Raw genomic sequence first — 13,754 nt, 5'->3', positions numbered from 1 at the left:
AGGACCAGAGCTGTGAGCTGCTGTATGGAGGATTACCCTGAGGAGAGCGATTCACCCCATCAGAGTCGGGTGCCTGCCAAGACTACTCTTTGTGTGTGCCACTTGTGGAGCTAATCAGGTGGTACTTTATTGTGTTCTGAAGCTGGACAATGGGTGTGATGGTTGAGATGGGCTCTGGTACAGGCCAATGTCAGATGCTGTCTGTGACCAGCCCAGGGATACCTGTTAGGAGCTATAAAGCAAACCACAGTTGGTAACTGCCTCTGCTGGGCTTGGTTCCATATGGCAGAGGCCATGCTGTGAACTGAGGCTGACTACCACCAATAATGGGCCTGGGGCAGGTCAGCATAAGGCACAAGGCACCTTGAGATCTGCTGCCACCTACCAGCTGCCTGTAAGGCTCAGCTCCTAAAAGAGCCTCATGTTGTCTTTGAGTTGAGTGAGACAGTCACTCAGGGAATCACCAGGGTGGGGCATGTAGTGTTCACCAGGTTAATTCAGATTCAGATTTGTGCTAGTGCTGATCTTGAGGCCACTCAACAGAAGTCAAGGTACACCAAAACCAGCTGCCACCCATGTGGGGCCTATAGACCAAGCAATATCAAACTCGCTGCCTGCGGGCCATGTGGGGCCCACAACAAATATGTTTGCAGCCCAGCCAATATAACGGTATGTAAGAAATGTTTTAATAAAAATTTCATAACTTAATTTTTACAATATCCTGTTATACATCATTATTAATAACAAACTACAATGTTCGCTAATGACTGATTACTATAATCGTGTTGCATTCATTTTCCTTAAGCTCCTTATGTGCAGGAGCACCATTTCTCTCCACTAATAGTAGCAGTGAATATTGTAGCAGCCAATTGTCACATCAGTAGTCTCGGACTGACTTATTTGGTGCGCTCAACAGGAAATATTTTGCTTTTGGAGAACAAGAAAAATGGGTTTATTTGCATTACGCTTATTAACTTGTGCAGTTATTCAGTGTCTGGTAAGTTAATGTTCAAGAAAAAACATTAATTTTTATTAAAATGTTCTATTATTTTATGTTAACGATTACCCATTTATTTCAGCCCTTTGTATTCAGCATGTCTCTATAGAAATAAACATACATTTCTATGTAAATTAAATCTTTTGTTATTTTGAGGTCCACATAAACTTAAATCTTGTTTATTTGGCCCATGTTAGCCTTTGAGTTTGACATGCTTGCTGTAGAACTTTCCAAAGGGGTAGAGCCTCAGGGTGTCATCAGAGTGGAGCTAGTGGAGTTTATCAGACTAACACAGATTCAGATTTGGCCATAAAGGGAGAAGGCTGAACACAAGGACAATGGTGGCCACCCTACCAGATTTCACCTTACAGCCACACAACTCAGGTTCCTGTATGCCTGGTACCCTCTGAGGTTTACTGGCATTCATAGAAAGCGGTGTTTTGTTTTGTTTTGTTTTGTCTTGTTTTTTAAAAAAGACTGCAAGGCAAGCCCAAGCTGGTTACCACCAAAATAGCTTAGTATGCTCTGGTCGGTGTGGTTCAGTTGATTTCAGCGTCATCCCATACACGGAACAGTCGTGAGTTTAATTCCCAGTCAAGCACGTGCCTAGATAGGGGGTTTGGTACCCAGTTGGGGCACCTGCAGGAGGCAACCTATCAATGATTCTCTCTCACATAGATCTCCTCTTTTTCTCCCTTCCTCTCTCTAAAATCAATAGACATGTCCTGCAGTGAGGATTTAAAAAAATAGTTTAGGGTGATGGGTGAGTTGAGTGGGGCAAGGTCTCAGGGCATTATCAGGTTGGAGTGAGTGGAGTGCATTAGGCTAATGCAGATTTAGATTTGGCTGTGCTGGGGGAGGAGGGGATAGAGGAGTGATCCACACAGGTAAGATGGCTTGTGGGACATGCAGGAAGAGGGCTCAACACAAGGACAATGGTAGTCTCTTTCCAGTACTCATCCTGAAGCCACACACCTCAGTTTCCCCCTTTATGTCTCTGGCACCTCCTGAGCCAATGTCCCTCAGCCTGAGCCCAGGGTGAATGCCTTTGAGCAAGAGTTTTTGCATGGGCTCTTTAAGGTGATGCCTGGGTTTCCAGCAGCCTTCCGTCACACCCTTATGGTTAGAATCCCCTCTGCTTTTCACAGTCAGATGTTATGTGCTATCCTCCCCTGGCACTGGTGTTCTGGGCTGGGACACCGTGCATGGGGCTGAGACCCCTAACTCCTCCAGGAGACCTCTACAGCTGAGATATCCTGCCAGATTCTCAACTGCCACATGTAAGTGTGGTACCAGCTGTTTTCACATCTCTCCCTTCCCACCAGTCTCTATGTGGCTTCTTCTTTATGTCCTTAGTTATAGAACTTCTATTCATTTAGTCTTCAGGTGCTATTCCCATTTATTGTTCTATTATTTAGTTGTATTTTTGTTAATCCTCATCTGACGATGTTTCTCCATCGATCTTTTAGATAGAGTGGAGAGAGTGGAAGAAAGAGGGAAAGACAGAGAGAAACATCAATGTGAGAGAAAAACATCAATTGTTTGCCTCTTGCACATACCTTGACCAGAGCCAAGGCCAGGGAGGAGACTGCAACCAAAGTAGTGCTCTGGACCGGAATCGAAGCTGGGACCCTTTGGTCCACAGGCCGATGCTCTATCTACTGAACCAAACCAGCTAGGGCTAGTTGTAATTGTGATGTGGTCATGGAAGGGGTGACTATAATGTCCACATATTCTGTGATTTGGACCAGAACCACTTTTTAAAATTTTTAAGTTTTTTCAATTAGAGTTGACATGCAATGTTACTTTATGTGTACGGCATAGTGGGTAGACATTTATATAATTTAAGAAGTGATCCCTCCAGTCAACTCTACTAACCACCAGGCATCATACATAGTTATTAAAATATTATTGACTATTTTTCCGTATACTTTATTCTGAAATGACAAAATTATAGGCATGGGGAACACTTTAGCAGTTGCCAAGGAGTGAGAAGAGGGAGAGAAGAAATAGGTATAAAAAAAAATAAGCACTGTAAATCCTTAAGGTGATGACACTGTTCAATACTTTGACTGTAGTGGTCACGTAAACCTACACATGTGATAAAATTTCATAGAGTGATACACACAAGCAAATGGGTGTATGTAAAACTGGTGACATTGGAATAAGGTGGATAGATTATATCTTTGTCAGTTTTCTGTTTGTGATGTTTTACTATAGTTATGCATGATGTTACCATTGAGGATGAAGGATATTTGGGATTCCTCTTAATTTTTCTTAATGGCATGTAAATCCACAATTATCTTGAAATAAAAGCTTTTTAAATGAGTATGAACTATATGCTCTAATGCCCATTTAATAAATAGAATAAGGCATGGAGATAATCATAAGTTTAGTTTGAATAAGACCTAGTAGGAAGTCTAGCTTAAGACTCACCCAAATTGGAGTTTCCAGTTCAGAAACTAAGACTGGAAATAATACAAGGACCACCAGCATTTACACTAATGAAAAATGTTTCAGAGAATTCCATCATCCCCCTTACACAGTTGTCAAGTATATAAGAGATCCTAAGCAAAAACTGCCTGGTTGAAAAGAACCATTATTTGATCATAATAAGTAATTTTAAACTTTTAAGCCACTAGCTTTTGGGATGGTTTGCTATGCTATAATCAGAATACATACTACATTAAGCAAGGAAAGCGAGTGGTTGTAGCCAAATAGATGAGTCTACAGATTTCAAATAATAGGATCCATGTTTGTCCCAGGATGGCTCCTGAAACCCATTTTCCTGAATACTCTCTAAGCAGGTCAGGAGTGATGACAAGGGTTGGGGGATGCAAACAAAAAGGACATTGAACAACCAGTCCTTGCCCTTGAAGAACTCACAGTCCAGTGAGACAAAACATCAGTGCATTAAATGGCATCTGAACAGTTATAAGGCAACAAATCAGCAAGCTCAAACTAATATACTACAGCACAAATTGAATGCATGTGGCAATGTATGGCTACCCAAGCAGCAGAATGAAGCTAGACATTTTCCGCCCTGAAGGCAACATTTCAGAAAGGGCCCCACTTTCTTTGTTAACAGTGAAATAAACATCTCCAGCAATGCAGGGCCTAGTTGGGTGATATTAACACTTTTGTAGAAAGGAAAAAGGAGGTTACTTCCTGGGACAATTATTCTTGCTTTAATTTTCCTTTGTTCTCTTTTCTTGATATGTGTATTTTTGGCAAGCCACAATTTCACTGAGCATCAATTTCCTTATCTATAGGTTAGAGATAAAAAACCAGAGAGCAGTGGGTTGAAAGTCAGGAAATATGTGTTGGAATCTCAAATTTATCATTTACTAGCTATATGACTTTGGATACATCATTTCCCTGTCACCCCCGCCCCCATAAATTTCCTCTACTGTGACATGAAAAGGTTAGGCTGAATGGTCCAGATGGTCCCCACCAACTCTAATATTTGAGGCCACAGGTAATTCATAGTTTGTTGTGAGAGTTTAAAAAGTAATGTAATCTATATGAAAATACTCTGTAAGTCATAAAATGGTACACCAATGTTAGGGATATCAATATTATCCAGTTCCATGTCATGGGAAAAAGCCCTGCAGCTCTCCCCCAAGTTTAGGGACTTAAAATATAAATGGGTACTGTCAGGGCAGCACTTTCGGGACTTAGAAGTTTCTAATTCTTTATAAATATTGCTTGCAGAATAAACACAAATTTGGAATAGTCTGTCTCAAGGCATCAGCAGTGCTATTGTAATTTCAGGGTTGAGTTCTTGTCCAACTCAAAATCATAGGGACTACTAAAACAGTGGAGGCTATGGGCCACTCCAAGTTTGCCTCAAGACCCTTAATGTTTATAGAGTTCCTTTCCTTGGGGGTTTGGGAGCTCTCTTTGTGGGAGAAAACAGATTTCTAAGTCCCCTCTCCCTCCACCTGCACCCCCATCTCCACTCTGCCTTTAACTACACCAAGCTTTATCACTTCATTAACTGCAATGGGGATTTGGGAAAGGCCTCCAAAGGATAAGCAGCTTGCTAGGACATAATTCAGGGGGCCAACTCATCCTGTGCCTGGTGCAATGGCTCAGGACCAGACCAGGTGCATGCATCCAGAGAGGCTCTTATGCCAGAGGAGAGGGGTGCAGGCTTCCAGTCAGGAAAGTCAGAGGGTAGCTGGGGTCTTCGAGGTTGGTGCAAGAGGTAGTGAGCGCCTAAGTGCATCCTGCTCAGAGGGGAAGAAGGGGCCTGAGGAGATGTGCGGTCCCTTTAAGACCCCAAAGCTTGCTTAGCCAGACGAGGGGGGTGCAGTGGGGGCGCTGCGTGATGGGAAAGTCGCCGGCTGAGCCTCACATTTTCTCCCGATTTCCTAACTTTCCAGTGTGGGGAGCAGGAATAAAGCCATAGTGCGGAGTGAAGAAGGGGTGCCGGCTGGCAGAGGCTGCGCGCTTGCAGATTTCCCGCCTGCGCCTAGCGGCGGCCACGCACGCCAAGTGGGGAGCGGGAAGCGGGGAGCAGGGAGCAGGGAGCGGGCGGGCGGCAGGCGGGCGGGCGGGCAGGTGGCCCCGAGCTGCTGGCGCCCGAGCCTTGGCTCAGCCCCCAGGAGCCCAGCGAACCGCTGCTCCCTCGTGGTGTGAGGGCGGTGATGTTTTTCCTCCCACCCACTTTTGGGTCCCCCCGCCCCCCTCGCGCGCACTCTAGCTCTCTCCACAACCTGCGAGCCACAGATCTCAGAGGAGCGCCAGGGAGAGCTTGGAGCGCGTGCACCAGTGGAAGACAGAGGAAGCCAGTGAACAGGTCAGTGAGCAGTGCCTGGCTTCTGCTTCCCCTACCTTCCTTTCCAGCCTTTGCACAGGTGGAGTATCTTCTGCTGGCCGGAGCCACTCCTGAAAGTTCCCAGAGGGCGCCCCAAACTCTCTCGATCTGTCACCTCAACTCCATTTAGGTTCCAGCTGCCAGAGGCCAGGGTGGAGGTGGGGCCCAGGGTGCCTGACCCGAGGCAGGTTGGGGATTCTGAATTCGAACTCACCACTCTCCACTCCCTACTCAGCCTGCATATTTCCATGCTCTGGTGCTTCTGGAGGCCAAATGGGAAGCTACCTAACGGGTTCTGGAATCCCCTTAGTTATCCCATTTGTCCAGAGCCTTTTTTCTCACTTGCTGAAGTGCCCTGGACCAGTGGGAGATTAATATGTGCTAAAGTGAATGAAACAGGGGAAGAGAGAGAGAGAGAGAGAGAGAGAGAGAGAGAGAGAGAGAGAGAGAGAGAGAGAGAAAGAAATTCCTCTAGCCCTCTAGCCTCTGGACAGTTGCCTCATTTTCCAACCTAAACAACTGGGGTCAGATTTTGAGATGCTAGGCTCAGGAATCAATCCAGTATTGCCAGGGCCTGGAAAGCCTGCCTTGTAGTCCCTCTGGCCCTGCCACTACCTCTATGAAAATGGGCAATTGAGTTCTGTAGGCTCAAGGGAGCTTGAGATTATTGTTGGGAATAAAATGAAATTATAACAAGATGTTTTGCAAGCCATTGTTTGTCAATAGTAAGTAGCAATGAAGGCATTGACTCTGAAAAGTGTCACCTGGGCTAGAACTGCCATTTTTCAGTGAACTGAGCTTTTCTTTTTGGGAGGTAGAGTGGGGAGAGGATGTTAGCCATCACTGCCTGAGACTGTAGTGTCTTCCTATTGTCCTATTGTCCAAAAGAGAATTGCTAACCCGGGGGCTATCCCACAGATGATAGTGAATGTGAGATTACAAGGTCTGTCAAGCCTCTCAGTAAGGATTAGAGACGCTGTGGGACTGGACCTGAAGAACTGGCTGACATGTGCTCAGCCCTTTCTTCCTCTGAGAATGTCTCTTTGGTTCTGTTCTACCCAGGAGACCTCTTCTGAAAATGGACAGGCTCCTGTCAACTTGATGGCTCAGACTGCCTTGCAGTTATAGCTGGGCAAGGAGACCTTGGGCCCTTTGCTTGATGCAAATGAACAATGCAAATGCTTGTTTCATGGCATCTTAATCTACACATTTCTTTAGGTTCTAACATGTTTCTTTTTGTCTTATAAAGCTCAGTCTCCCTCTCCCCTCCCCAGTGTCAGTTGCAGGGTTTCATTTTCTTTGTTGTTTTCTTGCTGTGGCTTGGATCTCCCCAAAACATGTCAATGGCTACATTTTTAAGTAACCTGTAAAAGAACCAGTGCAAGTTCAATGGCATAGCCTGTGTGAAGCAGAGAGTTAATGCAGAAATAACTCCAGTTAACTGGGTCAAAGTATAATTTGAAAAATTAAGGACAGTTTGGCTCTTTGCAAGTGAAAGACTCGGCATGTTTGCTGAGCAATGCTTGCTTGTGTTTATTGCTACAGTCCCAACAAATGTCTTGCACCACCCTGCTCCCACAAAAAAAAAAAATAAAATGGATAAGAGAAATTGAATGGTGAGGAGACCTAGAAGGGAACTCTGCTTAGTTTATATTTGTGCACAGAATACAAAGGCAGGACTCCAGGATCTTGTAAATCAAAAGTGAAGATTTATAAAGCGATTAGTTTTCTGATGTTCTACATCACAGCCTGGGAGGCCACAAAGATGACAGGAACAGCAAAAGAGATTAATTGCTCTCTCGTCACCAACTTTTCTATTTGCTCATAACATTAGTTGGGACCCAAGAAAAGCAAAAAAAATCTAAGAGCCGTTTTCTTGCCAGCATGAGTTATGAAGCAATGCTACTGTTCACTGAATCGCCCAACCATTGTACAAGAAAAACAACCCTGTTGGTTCTTGCATGGGGAGACCTGAAAACTGTGGTTTGAGAAATACTTCCTGAGATCCATATGTGATTGTGATAAATTGGATTTAAGTGGTTTAAAAAAATATTTCTCATTTGGAGATTTGGGGGATATGCTTATTAAAGTAGACTCAGAAAGAACGTCCCAACTGTTCATGCAAATGATTCGCTTCAAGGGAACCTGGTAGCTCTTAGAAGACAGAGACATTATGAATGATTGAAGGTGGACCACAAACTCACCGAGGGACCAAGACATCAGAACCTATACCTTTGACAGGCTAGGAATATGTCTGAGGACAATTTAGTTCTTGTTTAAGGAGCCGGGAGGAGGTAGAGAAGGCAGAATGGTATGGAAAATTCTGGCTGATGACACAAGTTATTCTCTATGATTAGTTATCCTTTGGTTATTATATGCATAAATGGATTTTCAAATATCTGGACAACTTCAGAGCATTTAAAGTAGGAGCTGTGGTATCCATATCACAGCCCAAAGACAATTTACTTCTCCAGAATGATCATCTTGCATTTCTTCCAGCTCTTTATACTAGGTATTTAGGTTGGATCCTCTGAAAAGTTCAATGAGCTGAGTTACCGTCCAGGGTTAAGCCCAGATTGAAATATGATGTTTCTCAAGTATTTAAATATTTTCAAATCACCAATTGGAAGAGTTTTTCAAACTCTAAAGCCTATGGAAATGACCTGTGACTGGATATGAGCTGTAGCAAACTTTCTCTGTTTGAAGGCTCAAAAGATTTAAGATTTCTACCCCTTAGACTGGAAATGTAAATCTCACATTTTTAAGAATTGTAGTTGCTTTATAATGTTCTTTTGCGTGGTGGTGTAATGTAACACATTAACTATTTAATTTTGCCTAAATTTTCTGAAAAGTGACCCTTTTTACATTTCCATTTCACAATATGCCTGAGCCATTCAGGTATTTAATTGCATCCATTTGCTAATTACATCTATGTTTTCCAACATAAGTAAGCCAAACTGAAGAGCCTTATAGATCCAATGGAGGACATAGGAGAAACACTGAACTTTGTGCCTCATCCCTGAAGTATTAATAAAACAGAAGTCTTGAAGATAAGATTAGTTAACTTTCAGAAATTGTTTGGGTCTCATGCCTATCATTTTTATCTAGTTTGCCAAAGTAGCTGTTTTGCAAACCTCCGTTTCCCTTTTTACCCCAAAGAAAATCTCTTGAGAAATCAACTTTAATTCCCTTAGAAATGAGATTTTAAAATTTATTTTTATTTCCCTACGACTTGACTTAGCATTGGATAGAAATGCATGTTCATCGTCTTTGCAAGACAGGAGAGGCAGGTTGTATTTCTTACACAGGAAAACAATGCTTGCGCTTATGTAAATTCTCCAAAGTTTTTTTTTTTTCCCCCTAGCACGTTAGAAACACTAAGCATCAGTGATCTCCATCACTGTCAGAGGACCTTTTTAAAGTCTTTCTGTTTTCTTTCCAACAGCTTGACTACACCAGACCCTGGAAGTTTTGAGTTGCCCTTTGCAGTGGCCAAAATGAGAAATAAGTGGAAGATGGGAAGAATAAAATACATCTTTACCTTGTTGCTGTTCTTTCTTTTCCTAGAAGGAAGCAAAACAGAGCAAGTAAAACGTAAGTGTCTCAAGTTTTAAAAACAGGATGCTTTTTTTGTAATTTCTTTGAAAATGTGGTTATAATCTGTGTTGAATGTGATGTAGCCCAATTGTGGCCATGCCATTATTCTAAGAGAAGAAAGTGATTGTTACTGGTTTATGCATGAATTGATAAGAGACTAAGAGTTTTGAATCAGGCCAACTAAATTTGGGGCTGTTTTTCTGATTATCATATAGTTTTCATCTCATAGTACACATGACACATTAGCCTATTTTCCTTTTCCTGTTTTAAACCGTACGAATCTCATTCCATTTTACGTAACTCTAGAAATATCTGACAGTTGAGCTGGATTTTTCTCAAATTTCAGACTCTTCAGCAAAGGTTTTCAGTGTATGAAAAAGAATAACGGGAAAGAAAGAAAAACTAAAGTGGGCTTTGCCTATTCCCTTATGCAGAAAATAAAGAAGGAAAAAGCCTTCACATGAGCTGGATTCAGATGAAAAATCCTTTGAGGAAATTGAGATTCCAGGGACCGTGAGCAAATTGGATGCCATTTATCGAAAGGAATAATTCCCTGCAAAGCCAGAGAATATTTCTAGAAAATCAGCGATCCGTGTGATGGGCTAACATGTTGGAGAGAACAGAGTGGCAGGAAGTGGAGCTAATTAACCCTCATTGCCGCCACATTTGGGAGATTTATGAGTAACCATTGACTTCTCTGCTCTTGTTAGGAGCTTTTTGCTGCCTTCACACAGTATGAGCCTCAGCTTCTTTGGGCCAATTGCGGCCACCTCTGAGCTGGACACTTGCTCCAAATTTTCAAGAAAAGCCATAGCTGTAGTTCCCTTTTTTGGCTGCATCAAAAGAAGCACAAAGTGGAACTGGTCCAAAAAGGGCATTCTCTGCTCCAGTGAACTTATTCATAAGAGGGAGCTGTGAAAATATCTTGGTAGGAGCTGAATTAGTATCCAAAGTCCATCATTTAAACATTTATCTCCTCTATTAGCATAAGTTACATATATTAGGCATGAGGTTTGTTGAAAGGAGGAACAAACCTATTCCATTGTTTTGTGTGTTTCTGTACTGCTATGATTTTCAGAGTAAACTTAGCCTTTTTATTGGGAAAAATAATGATTTTATTAGGTTTTTAAATATGAATGATGTATAGTGATATCTAGTATGATTGGGCCATAAGACCAAACTTAGCAGGGCACAACCTTAGCAAGGAAGCTTGGATCAACCTCTCCCCATGTATTCCTTAAACTCCTTCCTCTTCCACTTCAATATACTCCATCAGATCCCTCCTTTTCTAGAGGTTGTCCCCTCGATTTAAGGGGACTTGATAAAAAAAAAGTTTTCTATTCATTCTCAGCTCAACTCAGCCCACAATCAGCTGGGCTTAAATTCCCTTCTCTCTTAGGAAGAAACTTCCCTTATAGCCTGTTACTGATGGCATCATGGGGAAAACAAGCAACTCTTCTGGGAAGCCTTCCATATTTATGAAGGATTGAAGAATATTGCCCATGTGATGTAGAGCTTAGTTGAAAAAACAAAGAAAAATGCAACTTAAAAACTATTTACAGCCAGCACCGGTTTGGCTCAGTGGATAGAGCGTCGGCCTGCGGATTAAAGGGTCCCAGGTTCGATTCCGGTCAAGGGCATGTACCTTGGTTGCGGGCACATCCCCAGTAGGACATGTGCAGGAGGCAGCTCATCGATGTTTCTCTCTCATCGATGTTTCTAACTCTCTATCCCTCTCCTTTCCTCTCTGTAAAAAATCAATAAAATATATTAAAACAAACAAACAAAAAACAAACAAACAAACAAAAAACTATTTACAGACCAAAAACTGTAACTTTTTAACGTTTCCTACTGCCTATGAATTTGTCCCAAGCCCTTTTGATATTCAGTTGGTGTCAAAATGATTATGTAACACATGGCCCAGGGCACCAGTTTTGGTCTGGTGTTTCAGGCTTTTAATCAGAGGATGAAGGCAAGGTCATGGTCATTCCCTGAATGAGCCATTCAGCATCATTCTTTGTGGCCACACCAAGCTAACTATCTCAAAGACATATGCATACTTCTCTCTACTAAAGGGGAAATCTCAAAGCATATGCCCTATGTATGTTGCCCCCACCACACACACACACTGCATGCGCAGAGCTTTATACTGCAGCTCTAACAGTGGAAGTATCAATCCATTGGTGAATGGACATGTAATGTACTATCATGCAACCATTAAAATGTGCTTATTGAAAATTTGATAGCCATGGGAAATACTTATATTAACTTATTTTAACATTTTCATATTATAAAATTAATAATACTTACTTTACAAAACACTATGAAAGTATCTAGTATCTCAGATTTGTAGAGAATATGTATCCCATAACTCCCATCCCAAACCCCCAGGCTAGCCATTACTAACAGTTTGCGTGTGATGTGTTCTTCCACACTCTTTTCTCTGTATTATGAAAATACATTTATGTGTTCATAGACTGTTTTCTTTTACAAAAATGGGACATGTGTCTTTTTCTGTAACTTGTTTTTATTCAGCAATGTGTCTAGGACATCCTTCCATGTCAGAACATTGCAATATAAAAGTACCATATTCATTCTAATGTCTTCAGTTTCCAGTTGTGTAAGTGTGCCATGGTTTATTTAACCAGTCCCTATTTGTAGATATTTAGGTTGTTTTCAGGTTTTGCTATTACAAACAAGGCATTAATGAACACCTTTAGGCAGTTAGGTAAGTACTTGTGAGGAATCGTTAGGTCAATGTCTATGTTCAGTTTTAATCTTCTAAGGACTGTCAAATTTTCCTCCAAAACAGTTGTATTAATTTATACTCCCACTATCTTTGTATGAGTTCCCATTTCTAATTCTTTTACCAAAAGTATTATTAATCTTGGATTTTAGGACAAGTTTAATAGGGAAAACCACATTTCAGTTTTGATGTGATATTTTCCTCTTACTGGAGCATCCTTTCAGTTATTTTTTAATCCAATTGTATTTCTTCAGTGAATTGCATATTTTTCAGTTGGGTTGCTTGTCTTATTGGTTTGTAAAGTTTACTTATTACCATTTTGTTATTTCAAATTTTCTCATTCACTTTTTGCATTTCAAATATCATTTTCCCCATCTGCCATTGGCTTTAAACTTTAAGTTGTATTTTCTCACAAAGAATTTTAATTTTTTTGTGTAGCCAGAGCTGTCATTCATTTCATGTGGCTTCTGGATTTCTTTTTATTCCTACGAATGTCTTTTTAACTCCATATTCTTATATATTGTTCTACTGCTTATATAATTTGGGGTTTTACCCATAGTTCTTTATCTCATATGAAATTTATAATCATGTATGGTGTGTAATAGGGAACCAATTTTCTTTTATCTCTGGTAGTAGGTTCATGAATATTATTTTTGTTCATTTTTGTGCTTCTAGTTGTTCCAAAGTTTTCACAATTGGCAAGAATTACTTTTATGTAGAAGAAAAACCCTTTAAAAGAATATCTCATTCCACATGTATTCTATAGAAGGGTAGGTATGAGAGTGTAAGAAGGCAAAAGAGGGGCTTTTGTTTCTTTTTAACTTAGAAAAACTTCAGGAAACATGTGTGAGTGTAGCTCCTTGTTGCCAGATAACCATTTTACCCAAGAAAGACAAGGGTTTTTTTTTTTTTTATCATTTACAGGATGGTTAGATTATAAGCTTCTAAATCAAAGAAGGTGCTCTGTAGTTTGTTTGCCTCCTATTTTGGATATAAAAGTGGAATGAAGGGGGCGGCACCATTATGGCTAAAGATACTCATTCAGTTGGTGTAAAATCTGAAGAGGTCTGCAAAAAATGCTATATTTGAGGAAAGCTGTTTTCACAAGGAAATGTTGAGGTGGGTGCTGCCACTTGCTAGCAGCTAAGTAGACATCATTACGGTTGTGCTCCTAGGAGGGAAGACAGGCTTAGGAACCCAGGAAATATTGATGGTGCATTTCAGTCGATGAATGAGCCATTTGTGCCTTATATAAAAGTTTGTTACTGTTCAGAATCAGCAAGGTTTTAAGTCTTTAACTGGGAAAATGTCTTTCTGTAGCTCCATTATGCTGTGTTGTTAAAGTTCTAGTGAAAGAGGCCAATAACTCTTTTGAAGTTCAAAGGAGTGTAACACTTAGTGTATAATATTCATACAAATATGGGACAAATAGAATGAAGTGTTTGCTTCTTCCAGCAGTTCTAACTTAGGTAATGAACTATTGATCAAAGTGACTTGGAAGAACTGAGTTGTTAGGAATATTCAGTTATTTTGACTTGACCATCCTGTGCCACATCTGGCACAGGATCTAGAGGGGGAGGAATTTCTCATTT

The 13,754-nt window shown here is 41.1% G+C and overlaps 1 protein-coding gene across 1 annotated transcript in view; it reads left to right on the top strand.

Annotated features, from left to right (window-relative positions):
- Window positions 1-5,649: 5,649 nt before the first annotated feature.
- Window positions 5,650-13,754, top strand: part of CHRDL1 (chordin like 1) — a gene marked incomplete at its 5' end in the record, with an annotated part of 199,668 nt that continues 191,563 nt past the window's right edge. The window contains 2 exons of the mRNA XM_081115370.1: window positions 5,650-5,801; window positions 9,265-9,413. Coding sequence (XP_080971496.1) covers window positions 5,650-5,801; window positions 9,265-9,413 — 301 coding nt within the window. The remainder of the gene's footprint in view (window positions 5,802-9,264; window positions 9,414-13,754) is intronic.

This window comes from Myotis nattereri, assembly GCF_964212035.1.
Source record: "Myotis nattereri genome assembly, chromosome: X".
Taxonomy (NCBI): Eukaryota; Metazoa; Chordata; class Mammalia; order Chiroptera; family Vespertilionidae; genus Myotis; species Myotis nattereri.
The sequence above is the reverse complement of the archived record's forward strand: the minus strand, read 5'-3'. Positions and strand labels throughout refer to the sequence as shown.